Genomic DNA, 21,238 nt, shown 5'->3' with positions numbered 1-21,238 from the left:
ACAAACCAGTTGTATGAAAATCTTAGCCTGTTTCCACATTGTCAACTTAAAACACAACTAAGATGTTCTCTATTTGCGGAGATGAAATTATACACTTACAGCTTTTCCGATATTATAACACTGAGAAGCAGAAATTAAATTCCTCCCTATAAAACCGCTATTATTGGAAGCAAAACAGCTGTAGTTTAAAGGCCCCCCCTTATCAATTTTGTCTCTTTACCCATCCTTTTTTGTTGAAAGATGTAGTGAAGATAGAGTAAAATAAAAAATATGCAATTCAACTATGTAAAGGTCTGTTTTCAGATGACTTAGTAATTTGTAGACAAAAATGCAATGGCTGTGTAATGTGGCATGGTCCCCAATAACCCAACTGGAAAGAAGTTCTAGAGGCAGTAATAACAGGGTTTGGCCATCGGCATCTGTTCTTCTCTGGCAGCAATGCTGCTATTCCACTTCACATCCCCAGAAAGAGGCACTTTGCAGTGAATTCCAAAATGCTGCCACCCATCAGCTCACTGTTTTTCCCACCCTCCGTCTTCCTCGGTGTTGTGTTCGCACCACATAATTTAAATTGAGTGGAAAGCCTCAGTACAAGAAACAACTGCGAGCCACCAACAGCCGAGTGGAGCAGAGCCTGTTGGAGCACTGGGGACTCTTCTGCTGCAGGCAGCTCTTCCCCAGACTCCAACGCTCGCTCCCGAACTCACACCAAGCTGCCCACAGCAGAAGAGCCCGTGGCGCTCCGAGGGGCCCTGCTCCCATTGGCTGTTGGCTCTTGCCCCAACTGCATGGCAGCTAACCGTTTTGGCGCCATGCACGGCGCACCGTGTAACGTTGTGGGAGCTGCACGACGCATCCTGTTGAATGTGCCAAGCTGTGGGTTCCTTTGCTGGCTTTTCCGCTGTTGACGCACGCTCCCAGCACCACCCAACGTGACGTGCCAGCGCAGAACAACGGGGAATGCAAGTGGCAGCAAAGGAAATATCTCCAGACACGATCTGCCGCGCGCCAACAGCGCCGACGGCAGCAGCAAATCCCGACGAATAGGAGCTTGCGAATCCCAGGTGAAACAGTTAGCCACCATGCAACGGGGGGGGGGGGGGGAGGAGGCAGCAGGCAGACAGCGTGGTGACTCATTATCTTTTATCACCCAGTTTGTACTATTGACTATTTCTTCCTTGTCGCTAGACTTTTCTTTTCTTTTTTTTATAAAATATTTATTAAGATTTTTAAAGAAAAAAGAAAAAAGTACATTAATAATAAACAGTATTTTTTTGCTTTAACAAAGTTTCCTGTCATCTTTGAACTTCCTCCCGCCTCCCGCTCCCATTTACGTCATTAATAAGTTTTTGTCAAGCAAATTATCATCTTATTTCCAACTTATATACCAATAAAATACGTTAAAATAATTGTCCTTCAACTTTGTTTCTCTTAATCTCTCTTGTCATCATTTCCTGATCTATTTTAGTGATGGCCAATTGTTTATAACCAAGCATCTTTCTTAATATTCCATTAAATCACAATATTTTTGTAAATAAGTCTTAAATTTCTTCCAGTCCTCTTCCATCCTTTCTTCTCCCAGGTCTCGGATTCTGCCGGTCATCTCCGCCAGCTGCATATAGTCCATCAGTTGCATCTGCCATTCTTCCAGTGTGGGTAGATCTTGAGTTTTCCAGTTCTTGGCAAGTAATATCCTTGCTGCTGTTGTCGCATACATGAAAAATGTTCTGTCTTTCTTTAACACCTTCTGGTCGACAATGCCCAGGAGGAAGGCCTCTGGTTTCTTAGTGAAGGTATACTTAAATACCTTTTTCAGCTCATTATATATCATTTCCCAGAAGGCCTTCACCTTAGGGCAGGTCCACCAGAGGTGGTAAAATGTTCCTTCATTTTCCTTACATTTCCAGCATTTGTTATCTGACGAATGGTATATTTTGGCAAGTTTAACTGGGGTCATGTACCATCTGTATATCATTTTCATTACATTTTCTTTCAAAGCATTACATGCAGTAAAATTCAACCCAGTGGTCCACAACCTTTCCCAGTCCTCAAACATAATGTTATGCCCAATGTCCTGTGCCCATTTTATCATAGCCGACTTAACCATTTCGTCTTGTGTATTCCATTTCAACAGCAAGTTATACATTCTTGAAAGTACCTTAGTCTTAGGTTCTAGCAGCTCTGTTTCCAACTTCGATTTCTCCACCTGGAATCCTAACTTTTTGTCACATTTAAAAACTTCCTTGATCTGAGCGTAGTGTAACCAGTCTCGCACTTTATCCTTCATTTCCTCCATACTCTGCAATTTCCAATTGTCTCCGTCTTTTTCTAACAATTCCCAATATTTTGGCCAATAGGCTTCCATATTGGTTCCTTTTCGGGCCTTAGCTTCCAAAGGTGAAAGCCACCTTGGTGTTTTATTTTCCAATAAGTCTTTATATTTTGTCCAGACATTAAACACTGCTTTCCTGACAATATGGTTCTTAAAGGCCTTGTTGATCTTAACTTTATCATACCATAAATATGCATGCCAACCAAACGCATTGTTATAACCTTCCAGGTCTAGAACATCAGTGTCCTCAAGAAGTAGCCAATCTTTTAGCCAGCAGAAAGCTGCGGCTTCATAGTACAACCTTAAGTCTGGCAGGGCAAAGCCCCCTCTTTCCTTTGCATCTGTTAATATCTTAAACTTGATTCTGGGCTTTTTGCCCTGCCAGACAAATTTGGAAATATCTCTCTGCCACTTCCGGAAACACTCCGTTTTGTCCACAATTTGCAATGTTTGAAACAAAAACAACATCTTTGGCAGCACATTCATCTTAATTGCAGCAATTCGGCCTAACAAAGAAAGCTTCAACTTTGCCCAACTTTCCAAGTCTCTCTTAATTTCAGACCAACATTTTTCATAATTATCTTTGAATAGACTCAGATTTTTGGTTGTTATATTAACCCCTAGGTATTTTACCCTTTTCACCAGTGATAATTCTGTTTCTCTCTGAAACCGTTCTGACTCTATTTCTGTCATATTTTTTCCTAACACCTTTGTTTTTTGTTTATTTAGCTTAAATCCTGCAACCTGACCAAAGTCATGTATCAGTTGTAAAACTCTTTTCGTGCTAGATTCTGGCTCCTGCAATGTCAAAACTAGGTCATCTGCGAAAGCTTTCAGTTTATATTGTTTCGCTCCGACCTGAATCCCTTTCACCAACCGGTCACCTCTAATCATATTCAAGAGCACCTCCAGAACTGAGATAAATAACAGAGGGGAAATCGGGCAGCCTTGTCGTGTTCCTTTTTCAATTTTGAATTCTTCCGTTACCACATTATTAACTATCAGTTTAGCTTTTTGTTCTGAATATAGCGCATCAATCCCATTTTCAAAACCCCGCCCCACTCCCATTTCTTTTAAGTTTCCCTTCATAAATTTCCAAGAGATGTTGTCAAAGGCCTTCTCCGCGTCTATGAATATCAGCACTGCTCTAGTGTTTATGTCTGTTTGCAAAAGTTCCAAAATGTCAATAATGTTCCTTGTGTTTGCAAACATATGTCTACCTGGGAGAAAGCCAGCCTGGTCCTTGTGAATTACTTCATTCAAAACTTTTTTAAGTCTTCCTGCCAAAACATCAGCAAATATTTTATAATCCACATTTAAAAGGGAGATGGGGCGATAGTTCTTAAGTTGTGTCTTTTCAGTTTCTGATTTTGGTATCAGCGTGATAAAAGCTTCCTTCCACGATTCCGGCGCCTTCTTTCCCTCCAAAATTTCGTTGCTGACCTCCATTAAGGGTTGAATCAAATAGTCACTCATTATCTTATAATACTTGGAGGTAAGACCATCTGGTCCTGGAGATTTGCCCAGCTTCGTATTCTGAATGGCATGTTCAATTTCTTGTCGTGTTATTTGACTGTTCAGGAGTAATCTATTTTCTTGTGTGAATTTTTTAAGGCTGTTCTTTTCCAAAAATTGTTCAATCTCAACCTCATTTTGCGGCCCTTGAGTATATAGCTTCTTGAAATATTTCTGAAAGGATTTCCTGATTTCCACAGGGTTCTGGATGTTTTTTCCTTCAATTTCCAGATTTGTAACTGTGTTCAGCTTTTGTCTCTTCTTCAACTGCCAGGCCAGCAGTTTTCCACATTTATTAGCCGATTCAAACGTTTTTTGTTTCATTGACTTAATCTTCCATTCTATTTCCTGATTGATCAGTCTAGCATATTGTGCCTGGTGGAGTTTAATTTCTCTCAGAGTCGGCTGCGACTTCGGGTTTCCTCTTAGCTTCTTTTCTAACTCTTTTATTTTTTCCAAGATCTTATCTTTCTTTTCATTTTGTTTCCTTTTCTTAATAGCATTCTGTTGTATTAAGAACCCTCTCATCACGGCTTTACTCGCGTCCCAAATTGTTCTTTTTTCCACCGTTGTGTTCAAATTTATTTCAAAATAGTCCTTCAATACTTTTTGGGCCTTCTTAACTTGTCGCTAGACTTTTCAAGGAGACAGGGAGAGAGTGCTTTACAATAATTGATCGTGCCATATATTGGTTTCCAGGTAAGTTATTAAATTTAAATCATACTTTTTTATATAAAATATGTGAAATATGATATAAAATAAAGCTATAAGATATACAATGCTATAAAATATAAAGCATTGTATCAGAATCAGGTGAAAAACAACACATGAAATATCAGCAAGAGTCCTCACAAAAAAGGAAGTTGGAAACTGCAGGCTTGCTTTTGGCCATTTACAACATCAACCTCTTCTCCCAATAATGTTTCAGGCATCATATTTGAATCAGGCGATGTTTCCAATACAGCATGTCAACCTGGGTCTTTTGGCCCATTATCACATTGCAGGAAAAACTTACCTGACCACAAAACAGCTATGAGAGTGCCTCTTCTTCTTCTTTTACTGTAGTAATTGCAAGACAATTCCTGTGCTTCCATGCAGACATTTCATGCTTTCTTGTACAACTTGTCTACATTCTTCCTCAGGGATCTAAGAACTGAAGGAATCTGGATAATGTGACATCTGATCTCTATGCTGTAACTGCAGGCTCTCATATAATAATTACTGCTGACTTTAATACTAGAATAGGACAAGGTTTAGGAAAATGCGTCTCTAAGTTGATGATTTCCTAAAGTACAAAGAGTTTTGCAAAATTCAGTAATTAGTAAAGATGGATATTTGTTACTGGAAAGAACAACGCAAATTATGGGAGTCTGCTTGGGAGCATCTGCACTAGCAAACCACCTACGCAAAATCCTCTGTATTCAAACACCACTGGGTGGCAGCTGGGACGGGGTGGGAGCTACAGCTAAGGAAAAGAGCAGAAGCCCAAGTGAAGCCCCAAAGACATGTCCGTGGCTTTCATAGCAAGTCCAACCTATCACCAAATCTGCACACAGATCCCAGAAAACATGGCCCCACCCAAATACATAGCCAATCAAGCACTCCCACACACAGCTTTTATGCCCCCATGTGACACTGCAATCAAACACATGTGGCACCCTTGCTGTAGTGTTCATGGCCCTCCACTGCCACTCCCCCCACATCATCTTCCTCTGAGCAGACACAGAAAGGTCATGGAAGGAAGGAAGGACCGAGCCCAAAGTGTGCTCTTTGGGGGTATTCCACTGGTTCATTAATGCAGCATATACTCTCCACCCATATATCTGTGGATGAATCTCTGCTGTTTTCCACCAGCAAAGCCTCCTCTGTGCCATGTGTGAGTATGTACTATATCCAAAAGCTCTGCATCTTAAAGGGATTGAAGTTTTGGGTGGTGCAGCAAGCACTATGGACTGTATTTTTATCATAATGCAAACTTGAATGTATTACAAACTTGACTTGAGGAACCCATTTCCAAAAAGGTGGCCACCTCAGCACTCAACCCCACTCAATGTGCTTTCCAAAAAAAGCCTACTGTTAGAACATCTGAGCAAAAGAGGAATTAGCATAAAGTCCCCCTCCATGAAATCCTAGTTGAAATGCATTGGCAGAGAGCTATGCTTGTGATCCATAATAGTGCAATATCTTTGGACACTTGTATTGTAGCCACACTCTTCTTCTATTTGGGTCTTATTTTGTCAGGATGGAAGACGGCTTTAGATGCGGCCGGGTTGAAAGATTTTAAAGAAGCTGAATCTGTGGAAATTTTGAAGAAAGGCCATTCACTGGGCATTGCCCCTGGTGGCGGTAGAGAAGGAAACTTTAGTAATGACTACAACATAATGTGGGGTAACTGCACAGGTTTCGCTCGGGTAGCTTTGGAGGCAAAAGGGTGAGTGATCTTTTTGCAATTTGCATTGCCTTCAGGATTATCCTAGATAAGACTTAATGTGTTGATATCCTTGATCTAGCATCCTAAGTAGTTGAGGATGGCAAATCCCCTGTTTGGGGGTCAAATGATATCTGGAGTTCCAAGTATTTCCCACCACTACTTTTTTTAAAAAGCTATTATAATCAATTACATTTAAAAAGAAAAATAGTTTTTTTTCCTCTTCAATTCTTGAAAATCTGGGGGACAGCATGTGCAATTTGAAGTCAATTACATCAGGCTTGTCATTGTAATGCCAGATGGGGAGCATTATTCCTAGTCCTTAACCAAAATAAAGGTGGAGCGGGTGGGGTGAAGTAATTCTCCAGTTCTCAGCTACCTTTTGATTTTGATTTTATTCTTTTAGCCCATCATCCCTATATTTACACAAAACATTTGTGAAGCATACAGGAACATTGGAAAGTCAAATGAGTAACTTGGTTGATCAAGAAAACTGCTTTCAGGCAATAAACATATTATTAATAATATACATTTTTTAAGAAACAGAATATCTTTTTACTACTTTCTAGTAGAGCTTATTCAGCGTACACTGATCTGCAAAAGTTGTGCTGCCTGTCTCAGGACTGAGTGAACATGTCCTTGATTAGTTTTTTCTTAGATTTTAAAGATAGCTATAATCTATAAAATTGGTAGGAACCCCAACATGGAGGGGAACTGAGCAGGAAAAAAACCATATTCTGCAGTCTATTTTACAACTTATGACCTTGATTTTTAAAGAGCAGAGAAGAGCTGAAAGAATATGCTGCTTTTTCTTTTCCAAAGGACTCATACTATTTAACGCTTCCTCTCTGGGATGGATTGACTGGAATTGCTAGAAACACAGAATGCCAACTAATTTCAAATTTGATATGGGATCGCTTTCTTACAGACTCTTTTCCCTTTCATACATAGGGCTGACAAGATGGTTTTATGAGAAAACAAGACTTCTCTACCTTCCCGTATATGGAGGATTTCCAGTGAAACTGAGGACATATATTGGAGAATCCATCCCATATGATCCAAATATAACAGCTGCAGAGCTGGCTGAAAAAGTAAGTTAACTCTACGCCTGGAAGCAAAAAAGTAGAATATTCTTTTCCTGTTGGTTTCTCTCTTTCAGTCGTATAAATTGTCTTCTGCCTACTGACTTTGCTCCTTCTGTATGACGAGAGATAGGGTTTATTATATAGACTTTTGTGCATTATGTTCATGAGTCAGCTTTCCCGCTCCGTAAATTGTTGAGACCATGAAAAACCTATGCATTTTATGTAGTGCTGCACAAAGATCTGCTCATGCAATAGGACTTCTTCTGCCCCTCATATGCCCCAGAATCTGCCCAGAGGGTTCTTCCAAGCCCCCTCATGGCTGGGGGACCCAGTAAGCACTGTACGCTCTTAAGCCTCAGTGAAACTATTACTGACGAACTTCTGTTGTTTGTGTGACTTATTGCAACTCTGCACGTGAATGCGACTCCATCCTACTCTGCTATTTTTACCCATGCCCTGCTGTGCTGTTTTCAGGCATGGAACCAGGAGGTGACTGTTTTTTTTCACTAGCCCTGTCAGCCCTTGCCATTCTAAGAGAACGAGGGAGGTGTTCATAGTGAGTTCAGGCACCTCTTTTTCTGGAAAAATAGCACTGAGCATAGTGAAATATAACTCAATAGCATTTCTGCAGTTTTCCTCACATAACTGGAGGTAACAACTATGCAGGAAAACTAATTCGTACCAAGCAGCCCAAGGCACTTATGTTTGGTTGTATCTCTACCATTCTCATACAGTGCTCTTGGTAAAAAAAAACATAAAGACAGGGGGCTGGATTCAAGGAGAGAAGAACAGTTTCCTAGTGGGGTTTCCTGGCCCTGGCTGCTCTTGCCCAACCCTCCATGCTGAAAAAGTCACTCTTGAGGATTGTGAGACAAGGGCTGTCATATTGCGCATCTGTAACTGGAAAAAATGGGATTCTTTATTCTGCTGGTTCTGATTCCTTTAGCTTTTTCCTCACAGATATGAATAACTGTAAATATCCATTTTGCAATATATTGATATAACACAATATTCCTTTGTTCTTCTTTCAACAGACAAAGACTGCAATTGAAAATCCTTGGGATAAACACCAAAAAAGGGCAGGAAACATATTAAGAGCTCTTTCAGAGCAATTTGATAAGCATTACAAAGCTAACTAGTCCATATAAAGCAGTTGTAATGTTTATGATCATTCATTTGTAATAGAAAACTTTCATTATTATGTAATTAAACCTAAGTTAAGATACACAGAATTGTGCTGGATTGTATATTAATTAATGTGAAGGGTCATTAGCTCATTAGCTCAGCCCTTGGTGTACATACTGAAGAGCCTAAGTGCCTTCTTGTCCTATCCTGCAAAACTCCCAGAATTCCCCTTTTGGAGACTTAAACTGGTAGCAACATAATCAAAGAGTGCAACGGGAAGGCGAGTTCTTAATTGAACCTCGAAATAATGCTATATCTGAAAGAGTAATGTCTACAAATCTTCTGTATCAAAACAGTGACACTTCTTTTATGTTTATAAAAGGCTGTTCCAAGATCTGAGCCCTGTAACACAAATCTTTCTGCAGAAGCTCTTGTGTATGCTCATTGAGTCTCAGGACTTGGGCAGCATAATGATGTTACTAAAACGCTCACTTGCTGAACAAAAACATTGAATACATGGAGTAGGCTTTGCTATCAAAAACAATCTTGTGAAGCTCTTGTCAAAAGTCCCTACCGGCATGATACCGCATAGAGAAATGCTCCCTGATACCAAGAGGAGGGATTCCTTTGGAATGCAGATAGAGTTAATTGATAAGAATAATGATCTGTTGTGAGCTTGACGGAAGTGTACAATAGATGAGCTTTCCTGATTTGGCTCATCTTCCTATTTCTTTTTCTTTCTTCTTTTTTTCTTTTATCTTTCCCATAATTGCTTATGTCATGTACTTGGGGGTTTTTTGTAGTTTTTTTTAGTTTTTTTCCATTACTATTAAGGAATTTTCCTTTGTAATTTTGGTTGTCTATATTTATATGTACCTGTTTACATATACCTGCTTAAAGCAAAATAAACGTGTTTTTTTTAAGAAAGTCCCTACCGGCATTAATGAACGGCTTTTAACTCACCAAAAACCAACAGGCTACTATTCTAAGTGCTTATGCACCAACGCGGGATGCCAATGAAGACATTAAAGATAAATTTTACTCTCTGATAGGATGTCATCCTATCAGAGACCACTAAGGAGCATAATATTATCCTCCTGGGTGATATTAATGCAAGAGTTGGGCAAGATTTCGATCTATGGCCTGGGACTATTGGGAAAGAAGTAATTGGCAACAGCAACCAGAACAGAATCTTTCTTTTGGCTATATGTGCAGTGCACAACCTTGTTATTACCAACACAGACTTTCGACAAATGTATATATGATGCAACAATGACGCAAACCCGAAAGAGATTGTTCCGGTTTGTGAACGTTCTTTTGGAACCCAAACGTCTGACGGGGCTTCCGTGGCTTCTGATTGGCAGCAGTAGCTTTTTGCAGCCAATCAGAAGCCACGATTTGGTTTTCAAACATTTTCGGAAGTTGAACGGACTTCCGGAACAGATTCCGTTCAACTTCCAAGGTCCGACTGTAAATTTTAATCATGGAGGCACTCTCAGACGAACCACTGGCACCTCTTAGACAATGCAATTGTCCAAGCTGAAGATTGCCATGATGTGCTCCTTACCACAGCTATGATTAGTGCCAACGACTGCTGGACAGATCACTGATTAAGACGGTCAGCAATGGCTATCAAGATTATACCTCAACGCAGGTTTCAAGGAAGGAAACCAAGGCACAAAATAAACACTGAAACCCTTCAAGATCCCATTAAGTGTAATTGCTTCCAAGCTACTCTTAAGGACCATCTACTTTCGGAGTTCCCTGATAACATTGAGGAACACTGGACCAAAATAAAAACATCCATTGTTGCAGCCCATGAACACCTGGTGGATAAAAAAATGCTCAAGAGATCCAGCACTTAGCCAACACTCATGATGCACAGAGTTTCTTTAAAGCCACAAAGACCATCTATGGGACAATAAATCATGGCATATGCCCCCTATGCTCAACAGACAGTACCACACTTCTAAAAGATAAAGAAGCTATTGCACTGTGATGGAAAGAACATTACCAACATCTCCTTAACCACAACTCTCTGTAGCTGCTGAAGTCCTCTCACAAATTCCGCAAAAACAAATTAGAGATGAGCTTGCAGTATCTCCAAATTGGGGAAAGTTGTGTACAGCTATTAACCAAATGAAAAACAACAAAGCCACTTGTTATATGCCTGCGTGGTTGCTTGTGAGCGAACAGGCAAGACTCTCACCGGTCTTTTCCAGGCTTTATTATCTGTACAAAAACATTTACAGTGCAGAGCGTCTCAAGTCCATGTCTGCTCAGTCGCTAGCAGAATCTGGGATTGGGCGGTCCTTAAACTTTCCCCAGCATAACAGTCTTTGACCCCCATCCTTCTCCTCCCCTCTTTGCGCGTAAACTGACTGCGCAGAGAGAGCGCTGGCAAAGGGAGAGTTGCCTCCCCCCCCCGCTTTGCTCAGGCTCGGTGTTGCGGCTCTCTCTAACATCTTCCAATCCCTGGATCCCTTCCCCACTGGAGGCGGGGCTTCCCTCCTTGCTGGAGGAAGAGCTGCTTTGCAAGATCTTCGGAGGTTCTCTGTAACCCAACTGCCCTTCCACCTCCCGCCTCTGAGCTGATGGCAGTTCCCTGACACTAGTGGACCTGATGGGATACCTGCCTGTATATGGCCTTTATTGACTTGACTAAGGCCTTCAACACTGTAAATCGTAATGCCCCGTGGACTGTCCTTCTGAAAATTAGTTGCCCAGATAACATCATTCGGTTCCTCCATGATAATATGAAAGCAACAGTCGCAGATAACAATGGCTCTCAGTGTGATCAGGTGTTAAACAAAGTTGTGTTATCTCCTAACTCTATTCATTATTTTCATTGCCATGATCCAACACTTTGTCGAAGGGAAACTCCCCACCAGAGTAGAAATTATATATCTAACAAATGGAAAGCTCTTTAATCTGAGTAGGCTGAAGCAAAGAGTAAGGTTGCCATAACTTCCTTCAAAGAGCTTCAGTATGCTGATGACAACGTAGTGTGTGCACACTCAAAGGAGGACCTCCAAACCATCCTAGATATCTTCGCAGAAGCTTATGAAATGCCTGGCCTATCATGCAACATCCAAAAAATCAAATTGATGCATCAACAAGCACAAAACAACCCCTATAGAGCGCCACAAGTCCAACTCAATGGTGTAACATTAGAAAGTGTTGCTCACTTCTCCTACCTGGGCAGTTATCTTTCCACAAGGGCTGACATCCAGCGTCGCCTGAGCTCTGCAAGTGCAGCTTTCTCCCGTGCAGTGTTGAGGACCTTCGCACAGAAACCAAAATGCTTGTTTACAAAGCTATTGTACTACCAGCCTTACAGTATGCTTGTGAAACATGAACCACTTATGAACACCATCTCCAGCTCCTCAAAAGATTCCATCAACGGTGTCTTCTGCCTCAGCCAGATGTTGGGCATTTAGTATCACCACTCCCATACTGTGGAATACCTTTTCAGCAGAGATTTGGCAGGGGTCCTTGCTTTTCTCTTTCAGGAGTCTCTTGGAGACTTTTATTACAATAGCCTAATGCAGTTTTTAAATGTTTTAAAGTGGCCACTGTGAGAACAGCATGCTGGACTAGATGGGTCACTGGCTGGATACAGCAAGTTCTTCTTATGCTCTTAAGAGGCCTTTGCTCCTTGGTTTAATAATAGAAGATGCTTTTTCATGACTATTGGAGATTGCTTCCTGAAATGAGCAGAGAAAACTTTGATGGCTAGTAGTTATCAACCTAATAACTAGTGACTTCCAGGTCGACTGCGGATAATGGCGGATGATGGAGACCACTCGTCCTGAACATCCCGCTTGCTGCGAGGAGATGGGAAGGGAGCATGGGTAAAGCACCTTCTCAAAAAAAGTCTGAAGGAAAAGTTTGGGTTCTGAAGGGTCCAGCAGTGTCAAAGGATGTTCTCTGGAAGCTCCCAAGGCTTTGCAGGGAGCCATGCAGGGAGCTCCGAGATTGAGCACAGACACACAGCACCATCAAGACCCACAGCAAACTTCCTCAAATAATAACTGGAAAAAAGCAGAACAAGGGAAAACAGGAAATAAGAAATCAAAATAACAGATAAGGGGGGAAGCTAAGTGTGAGAAAGCAGAGTAAGAGAACAAGGACGGAAGCATAATAGAACAGTGTGGCAGGAAAAATGATAACTGGTTTTTCTACTTTGCTTTTCATTTTTTAATGAACATTTTCCCAAAAGAAAGGACAGAGCACCATCTAGTGGCATTCTGATATAATTACAAGTATTGAAAAGTTAGTTTTTCTTTTCTTCTACTTATTTTCCTTTCCCCCTCTCTCTTTTCATATTGAAATTGAGAATTAAAGTTTAAAATATTAGTATAATTATTTAAAATGATTTAGTTATTTCATATAATAACTGAAAAAAGTATTTATTATTTTGAACCTTTAAAAGGAGGAGGGGAAGTGGAGGAAGGAAGAAGGGAGAGAGGGGAGGAAGGAGGGAGGAAGAGATTTTTTCCCTTTCCTTTTTTTCCCTTTGCTGATAAAATTGTGGCCAATACAAGTTTCACCTCTCCCATAGCAGGAAGGATGCCAAACTCCCACCTTTCCCCTCTTACCCTTCTGTTGCTCTCTGATTTTATCTTTTTTTTTTTTTATAAAATTTTTTATTCATTTTAAACAGTATAGAAAACAGAATAGACAACAAAATAGAAAGAAAAAAAGAAAAACATACAAAACAAACATACATGACTTCCCCAAACCTTCCCATCACTGCACCCTTATTTTTTAAATTAGCTTTAAGCAATCCTTCTTTCAATTTTGAAAAACACAACTTTCTTTAAATTCTCTTAAGTTTAGATTTTAACAGCTATAAATTCTCTAATTTCATAGCCCTTGACATCTTCTCATTCCATAATTTTACAAAAATTCTTAAGATACACTTTAAATTTTTTCCAGTCCTCTTCCACTGTCTCTCTCCTCTGGTCACGGATTCTGCCAGTCATCTCTGCTAGTCCCATATATTCAATCACCTTGATCTGCCATGCTCTCTGATTTTATCCAGTTGCTTAGAATGGGGACTGAGAGGCTGAGCTCAACTCTCCCCACTCTCACTCGACACAAACACAGACCTCTGCTTATCTCCTGAATGCCTAGCAATGCCCTGGATGCCTTCCAACTCTTCCTCTTATTGAGAGCTAATAGAGTCTTCCCCGGGAAGGGGGGTCAAACTGCCCTTTCTCAATTCTGTCAGCCAACACTCATCTGCAGAGTCTGTCCATTGTTCACTTAGTTTGATTTCTAACTCTTCCCCTGCACTCTGGGGGGCCAAGTTCCTGACACAAGAGAGGATGAAGGAAGATACTGAAGCGGTGAAATTCACGAAGAGAAGTGAAAAAATAATAAAATAACTTGCTAACCTGATTGTACTGGAAGAAGAAATGGTTAGTGTGGCAGTGGACAAAAATTTTCATGTGAAATCTAGATAGGCTAAAGCAAAAAAACCCAAAAAACTGCTGAGTGACTGTTTGGTTTTTTTTAGCAAAGAGAATTCATTTTTTTTAATAAATATTTATTGGAGTTTTTAATAAAAGAAATACAAAAATAATAAACAACATTGCTTTGTTTTTACAAGATTTCATAACATCTTTAGACTTCCTCGCGTTTCCCGCTCCCACTTACATCATTGATAAATTTTTTCAAGCAAATTATCATCTTATTTGCAGTTTTATAGCCACTCATTTAAATACAATATAAAAGTTCTCTTACAAATTTTGTTTCTCTTAATCTCTCTTATCATCAAATTCTGATCCATTTTAGTGATGGCCAATTATTTATAACCAAGCATCCTTCTTAACATTCCACTAAATCACAATATTTTTGTAGATAGATCTTAAATTTCTTCCAATCTTCTTCAATCCTTTCTTCTCCCAGGTCTCGAATTCTGCCAGTCATCTCCGCCAGTTGCATATAGTCCATCAGTTGCATCTGCCATTCTTTCAGTGTGGGTAGATCTTGAGTTTTCCAGTTCTTAGCGATAAGTATCCTTGCTGCCGTTGTTGCATACATAAAAAATGTTCTATCCTTCTTTAACACCTTCTGGCTGACAATACCCGGAAGGAAGGCCTCTGGTTTCTTAGTAAAGGTATACTTAAATACCTTTTTTAACTCATTATATATCATTTCCCAGAAGGCCTTCACTTTAGGGCAAGTCCACCAGAGGTGAAAGAATGTTCCTTCATTTTCTTTACATTTCCAGCATTTATTATCAGACAAATGGTATATTTTGGCAAGTTTAACTGGGGTCATGTACCATCTGTATATCATTTTCATTACATTTTCCTTCAAAGCATTACATGCAGTAAAGTTCAACCCAGTGGTCCACAACCTTTCCCAATCTTCAAACATAATGTTATGCCCAATATCCTGTGCCCATTTTATCATAGCCGATTTAACCATTTCGTCTTGTGTGTTCCATTTCAACAGCAAGTTATACATTCTTGAAAGTACCTTAGTCTTAGGTTCTAACAGTTCTGTTTCCAACTTCGATTTCTCCACCTGGAACCCTAACTTTCTATCATTTTTAAAAACTTCCTTAATCTGAGCGTAATGTAACCAGTCTCGCACTTTATCCTTCATTTTCTCCAAACTCTGCAATTTCCAATTATCTCCATCTTTTTCTAGGATTTCCGAATACTTTGGCCATTTAGCCTCCATATTGGGTGTTTTTCGGGCCTTAGCTTCCAAAGGTGAAAGCCACCTTGGAGTTTTATTTTCCAATAAGTCTTTATATTTTGTCCAGACACTGAACACTGCTTTTCTGACAATATGGTTCTTAAAGGCCTTATTGATCTTAACCTTATCATACCATAAGTATGCATGCCAACCAAAAGCATTGTTATAACCTTCCAAATCCAACACATCAGTGTCTTCGAGAAGTAACCAGTCTTTTAGCCAGCAGAAAGCTGCGGCTTCATAGTACAACCTTAAGTCTGGCAGGGCAAAGCCCCCTCTTTCTTTCGCATCTGTTAATATCTTAAACTTAATTCTGGGCTTTTTGCCCTGCCAGACAAATTAGGAAATATCTCTCTGCCACCTCCGGAAACACTCCGTTTTGTCCAAAGAGAATTCAGAACAGAGTAATACAGATTCACTACCAGAAAAATCTCCAGATCGTCAAGCAGAAAATAATAATCTTGAAATAAATCCTGATGAGGTTGTTAAAGAAAAGAGTAAATTTCAAATATTTGGCAGATACACTGAAATATAACAAAATCCATTATTGTTGGGTATAGCCTGATGCACAATCTTTTACACATAAAGGAAGAAAACAAAGGTGTTGGGATCCCACTGAAGCAGACTAATTCTGGAGAAAATATGGAAAAGAATTAGCAGGAGAAAGGGCATTTGATTTGGAAGCAAGACAGAAAGAAGAACCAACAGAGGCTGAGACAAGAGACAAATAAAGAGCAAGATGACTGTAAATGGACTTAATAATAAAACTGAAAGAAACAAGATTGAACATGTGGTTAAAAAGTTAAATTTGGATGTGATTTGCTTTCAAGAAACACACATTGTGAAGAAACATAGAAGAATTTTGATTAATAAAAGATTGGGAAAGGACTTTGTAGCCTTTGATGCAACAAAGAAGAGAGGCGTGGTAATGTATATAAAACCTGAACTGGATCCAAAGAAGAACAAGGAAGAATATTGCTAACTCAAATAACATCACAAGGAGAAAAAAATATTGCCAATACAGTAGGTGTGTATGCACCAAATGAGAAAAAAACTGGCCTTGAAGAAATTCTGTTGGAAAATATGAATTGAAATATAATATTGATGGGAGATAAGAATAGTGTAGCTTCTCTGGAATGGGATACGACTATAAGAAAAAGCAATACCCAATGCCTTTTTTCAGATAACAGGCAATTTAACCCTCATTGACATTTGATACATGAAGATATACTACGAGGCGTCTTGCCTGTGCTTGATAAAAGAATGGATCATTTTGAAAAACACCAATTTGCTGGATCGAGAAGGGTATAATAATAGATATGGGTGGCACTCCTACCTATGGTATAACAAGGCGAAAATACACAATGGTTTTACAAATCATATATTTAGGAGGGCCTTGTATGATGTATGGGACAAGAATAAAAATTTATTAGAGAGAACTACACCATGGTGGCTATCCCTGAATGAAGTGTTAACAACAACAAAATTAAACATGGAGGGAAAGAGAGTAACTTATGAAGATATTTTAGTGAAAATGGAGAACGGGTGGAAATTAAAACCATATGAGGATATTGAAGAATATTTATTGCTCAGATAAGCCTTGGCGTCCAGCCCGCTTCGGCTGCGCAGCTACCAGCCTTCAAAGGCCACATTCCAAAGGCTCTGAGCAACACACAGAGATTAGCAGCGGTCAGAGAAAGCTGCAAACTCAAGTGCTTTCTTCAGTGTGCTTAAATAAATTCCAGACAGGATCTTAGCAGCTAGAAGCAGTTTTTATTTACAGCAGACTATCCATTATCTATCACAGCAAACAACATTGTGAAAACACGTCCACTCTCCTCAAAAGCGAAAGTAGAGGGGAAAAACAAAGGCTGGAGACTCTCGGAAATGACGCAGAATCTCCCCCTCCCAAATTGTAGGCAGGGCGTACACTCTGAGCTGTTTAACCCTATAAGCTCAGGTTCTCCTCACACCCCCTCTCGCCCTGTGCTACTGTGGGGAAAGTATGTACAAAACCTACCCCCAACTCCAAACCACCACAAAACTCCCCATGACACTGGATTGCTTCAGACCATAAATTGACTTGTGAAGTTTCCACACAGTACCTTGCTCACTGCCCTCAAACCCTGGAGGAGGAAGCATGTACAGATCCTCCTGGAGGTCTGAGTTCAAGTAAGCAACGTCCACATCAAAATGTTGCACCAGCAACCCTCTTTGTGCAGCAATGGCCAAGAGCAAACATAAAGATTCACTCCTACAGGTGGGAGCATAAACTTTTGTATAATGCAACCCCCTGCGCTGCGTGAATCCTCTCTCCACTAATCTAGCCTTATACTGCGGTTCTCCTGTTGCTGTGGGCTTAAGACGGTAAACCCAACGGCTACCCACGGCCTGGTTTCCCACCAGCAACTTCATGAGGGAGAACACACCTAGAGACTCCATTGAGTTCATTTCCTTCTGCATCGCCTCATGCCATTTCCTGGCTTCTTCCTGAGGCAGTTTCTGAACATCCTCAAAACTCTCGGGTTCACACTGTGCCATTCCGACCCACACACTAGTGACGGCAAACCTTTCAGGAGGTTTCCCCTTGGTCATCTGAGCTGAACGGTGCAGCACTACTTCAGGAACCCCCTCTGACCCACTGGTGCCAGCCAGAACGTCCTTGGCATCAGAGATGGTCAGTAAGTCAGAGATATAAAATGCGGTTTCACGGGACGGCTACAATATCACCAGGTGAATGGTATACTAAAAGAGGATAAAAAAACGGGATTCAGTGAGAAAAATGCAAAATATCAAACGAAATTTTGGAGGGCAGAACAAAACCTTTGTCTAAAATGTATGACTATTTATTGGAATGGGATACTAAGCATGAATTAATTAAAGAAGTCATGATAAAATGGGCAGTCGACTTTGGTTACAATATTGAGTACGATAATTGGGTAAGATAATGGAATGAAGGTATGAGGTTTACAGCACGCTCTACTTAAAAGAAAACCTAGGGGAAATGATGTACCGGTGGTACATTACCCCGGTTAAATTGGCAAAAATGTACAGATTGAGTAATAAAGCCTGCTGGAAGTGCAAATAAAAGATGGGGAATTCTACCATATACGATGGACGTGTGAAAAGATGAAAAAGTTTTGGGATCCGATATATAATTAGCTGAAAAAACTTCTTAAATATACATTTCCAAAGAAACCAGAGGCTTTCTTACTAGGGATAATAGGAGAGGAGGTGAAAAAAGAAGATCATAAATTATTCCAGTATGTGACGGCTGCAGCTAGGATACTTGTGGCCCAAAAGTCGAAATCCCAGGAGATCCCAACGGTAATGGAGTGGCAGATCAAATTCTTTGAATATACAGAATTGGCTAAAATGACTTATAAAATTCGAGACCAAAAAGGGACAAAGTTTGAAGCAGACTGGAGTACATTTGTTGCATAGATAAGATTTAGTTGTTGAAGTTTAAAAACGGTAGCAGGGTTAACATAAATCCTGTGATGTGAATAGAGGGTAAATAAGAATCTGCAAGAGAAGATGTAAAATAGGAAAACTGAAGCAGGGAAGGAGGGAAGTCTGGTGTGATGGCCTGGGATTCCGAGTCTGAGAGCGATCTGGAGGAATCCCAGCCGGCACAGGAGTCCCCGCCTCCAGGGCCGGCTGAACTGGGGCAAGGCCTAGATGCTGAGGAAACTCAAGAGCAGGCACCAGGTGAAATCATTCAGGCCCCAGAGGTGCTGGAAGACTCAGTGGCTACAGGTGAGCCTCCCCCGGGGCCCAGTAACCCTTCGGCCTCTCCTGATCTGCAGAGGCTTAGGGCAGAGAGGCGAAGGGAACTGGTGTCTCCCAGGAGGAGTGCTCGCCTTAAGGCCAAGAGAGGCAGGGCTTCTGGGGGCCGGGACCGCCCCCGGCCTTAGAAGAAGATAAAGGTCAGGCAGCCCGGTCCCAGGTTGCGGGAGCAACGTCGTTGTGGAGTACTTGCTTTACCCAGTCCTTGTTCGGCACTCCCAGTGTGCCTGTTCCTCGCCCGGCTTCCTGTTTCTGACTCTCCGGTGTTCCTGTTCCTCGCCTGGATTCCTGCTTCTGCCTTACCAGTGTTCCTGTTCCTCGCCTGGATTCCTGCTTCTGCCTTACCAGTGTTCCTGTTCCTCGCCTGGACTTCTGCTTATGCCCTACCAGTGCTCCTGTTCCTCGCCTGGCTTCCTGCTTCTGCCCTACCAGCGTTCCTGTTACCCCGCCCGGCTCCCTGTCTCGGACCTCGTGTCTCGTCTAGTGATCGTCTGCCCTGCTAGAGACTCTGGACTGTTCTTGGGCTCCGGTAATAGTACCTTATTCCCCCTGGGACCAGCACATCTGGGCACGAAACTGTGCAGGATAAATAAGAGAATACAAAATGATGATTGTAAAATATTAAGTTTTATTTATATTTGTGGAAAAAAACTCAATAAAAAGCATTTGGGGGGAAAGGAAAATATGAATTGAAATATAATATTGATGGGAGATATGAATAGTGTAGCTTCTCTGGAATGGGATACAACTATAAGAAAAAGCGATACCCAATGCCTTTTTTCAGATAACAGACAATTTAACCCTCATTGATATTTGGAAAGCAAAACACACACTGACCAGGCAATTCACATTTTATTTTAGCGTTGATAACTGCGAGCAGAACAGACTCTGTATGGACTTCTAGAGATTTTTCTATTAAGGTAAAGAAGGTAGAAATTCTACATCGGACATTATCAGATCACAATTCCTTATTGTGGAATTAAGAACAGGGCAAGGTTTCCCAGTGAGATGGAGATTAAATGATAATTTATTGAACGATCAAGAAATATTAGAAAAGCGGGGGGAGATGCTAATGGATTATTTTGAAATTAATTTAAATGAGAAGACAGATTTAAAAGTAGTATGAGATGCGAGTAAGGCTGATGGGAAGTTTTGCTTTTGCAAATGATTCTGGCAAACCGTTCTAAGCTGAAGCATTCATTCCTCACCCTAGAATGTTCAGTTCACATTGAGTTCATGAAAACATTGTACCCTGACCTGTTCTTAATGCATGGTTGACCATATCTACGGATGAATGCTATATCAATCACTAGTAATAGTTTAAGTCTTGCTATATCAATCATTAGTAATAGTTTAATAAGGAGGTTTTCACACCTGTCCAATTCTGTGTTCCCTTTCCCACCCTTTAATCTATTGATGATTAATACTTATATGCAACCTTTGCATTGTATTTGTGTTAACCAATCAGCAACAAGCACATATGTGGCAATGCTGTAATATTCAATAAAAGGGACTTCCCGAGACATGCTCGAGAGATGCCTTCCATATGACACTTGCCATTCGTCTGTCGTTTATTTCAACCCAACATAAGGCAGTTATACGGGGGGCTTATTCCGCAAAGCACATACCAAAAAAGATGAGAGAGTTGAAAAAGCAAGAAATCTTAGAAGAAATAAAAATAAAAGAAAAAGAACTAATAAATTCCCCAAGAAAAGAGTTAGTGAAACAGGATATTAAAAGATTATAAACACAGTCCTCAATGATAATAAATCAAGAAATAGAGAGGAAAATAAAATATTTAAAACAGAAACAATATGATTGTGGTACCTTCATCATAAAATGAACCAACTGCAAGGCCAGGTTCCCACTTGAGCACTGTGTTCCAGGTGTTGGTTGGTAACTTGAGGCTGTATTTCTGTAATGTCTTCTATGTGGAACTGCCCTTGGGCCTGATGAAGAAATACCAGCAGGTGTAGAATAGGTGGCTAGATTGCTGATGGAGGCATCTGACCGAGATTATGTGACACCATGGGGCAATTTGGCCAAGCAACCCTTGCTGACTGAAGTATTGTTTCCCCTCACACAAAAATTTCCTTGCACCTTTAAAGAAACAAGAAGACCACATCATTGGAAGAAGGTATTAACGTTTATTTCTCAAAAATATGAAAGTGATAAGAAAGTAGCCAAGACACAGAAGCCCACCAACCCTTGCAAAGGCCAACTAGGTAAAGGTTCTTTTAGGCACAT

General features: G+C 40.6%; 1 protein-coding gene and 1 long non-coding RNA gene across 2 annotated transcripts in view; one reads left to right on the top strand and one right to left on the bottom strand.

Moving 5' to 3' along the window:
• Nucleotides 1–1,132: 1,132 nt before the first annotated feature.
• The window catches only part of LOC309374806 (DGAT1/2-independent enzyme synthesizing storage lipids-like), a gene marked incomplete at its 5' end in the record, with an annotated part of 204,787 nt that continues 184,681 nt past the window's right edge, over nt 1,133–21,238 (top strand). The window contains 2 exons of the mRNA XM_081919986.1: nt 1,133–1,195; nt 4,489–4,546. Coding sequence (XP_081776112.1) covers nt 1,133–1,195; nt 4,489–4,546 — 121 coding nt within the window. The remainder of the gene's footprint in view (nt 1,196–4,488; nt 4,547–21,238) is intronic.
• Nucleotides 4,566–21,051, bottom strand: LOC309373467. The gene is made up of 3 exons (XR_014170060.1): nt 20,819–21,051; nt 11,683–11,731; nt 4,566–5,000 (listed from the first exon to the last, which is right to left on the bottom strand). It is a non-coding gene; the product is annotated as an uncharacterized lncRNA (long non-coding RNA).

Source organism: Podarcis melisellensis (genome assembly GCF_964234715.1).
Source record: "Podarcis melisellensis genome assembly, chromosome: 7".
Lineage (NCBI taxonomy): Eukaryota > Metazoa > Chordata > Lepidosauria > Squamata > Lacertidae > Podarcis > Podarcis melisellensis.
This window is presented reverse-complemented; position numbering and strand designations above follow the sequence as displayed.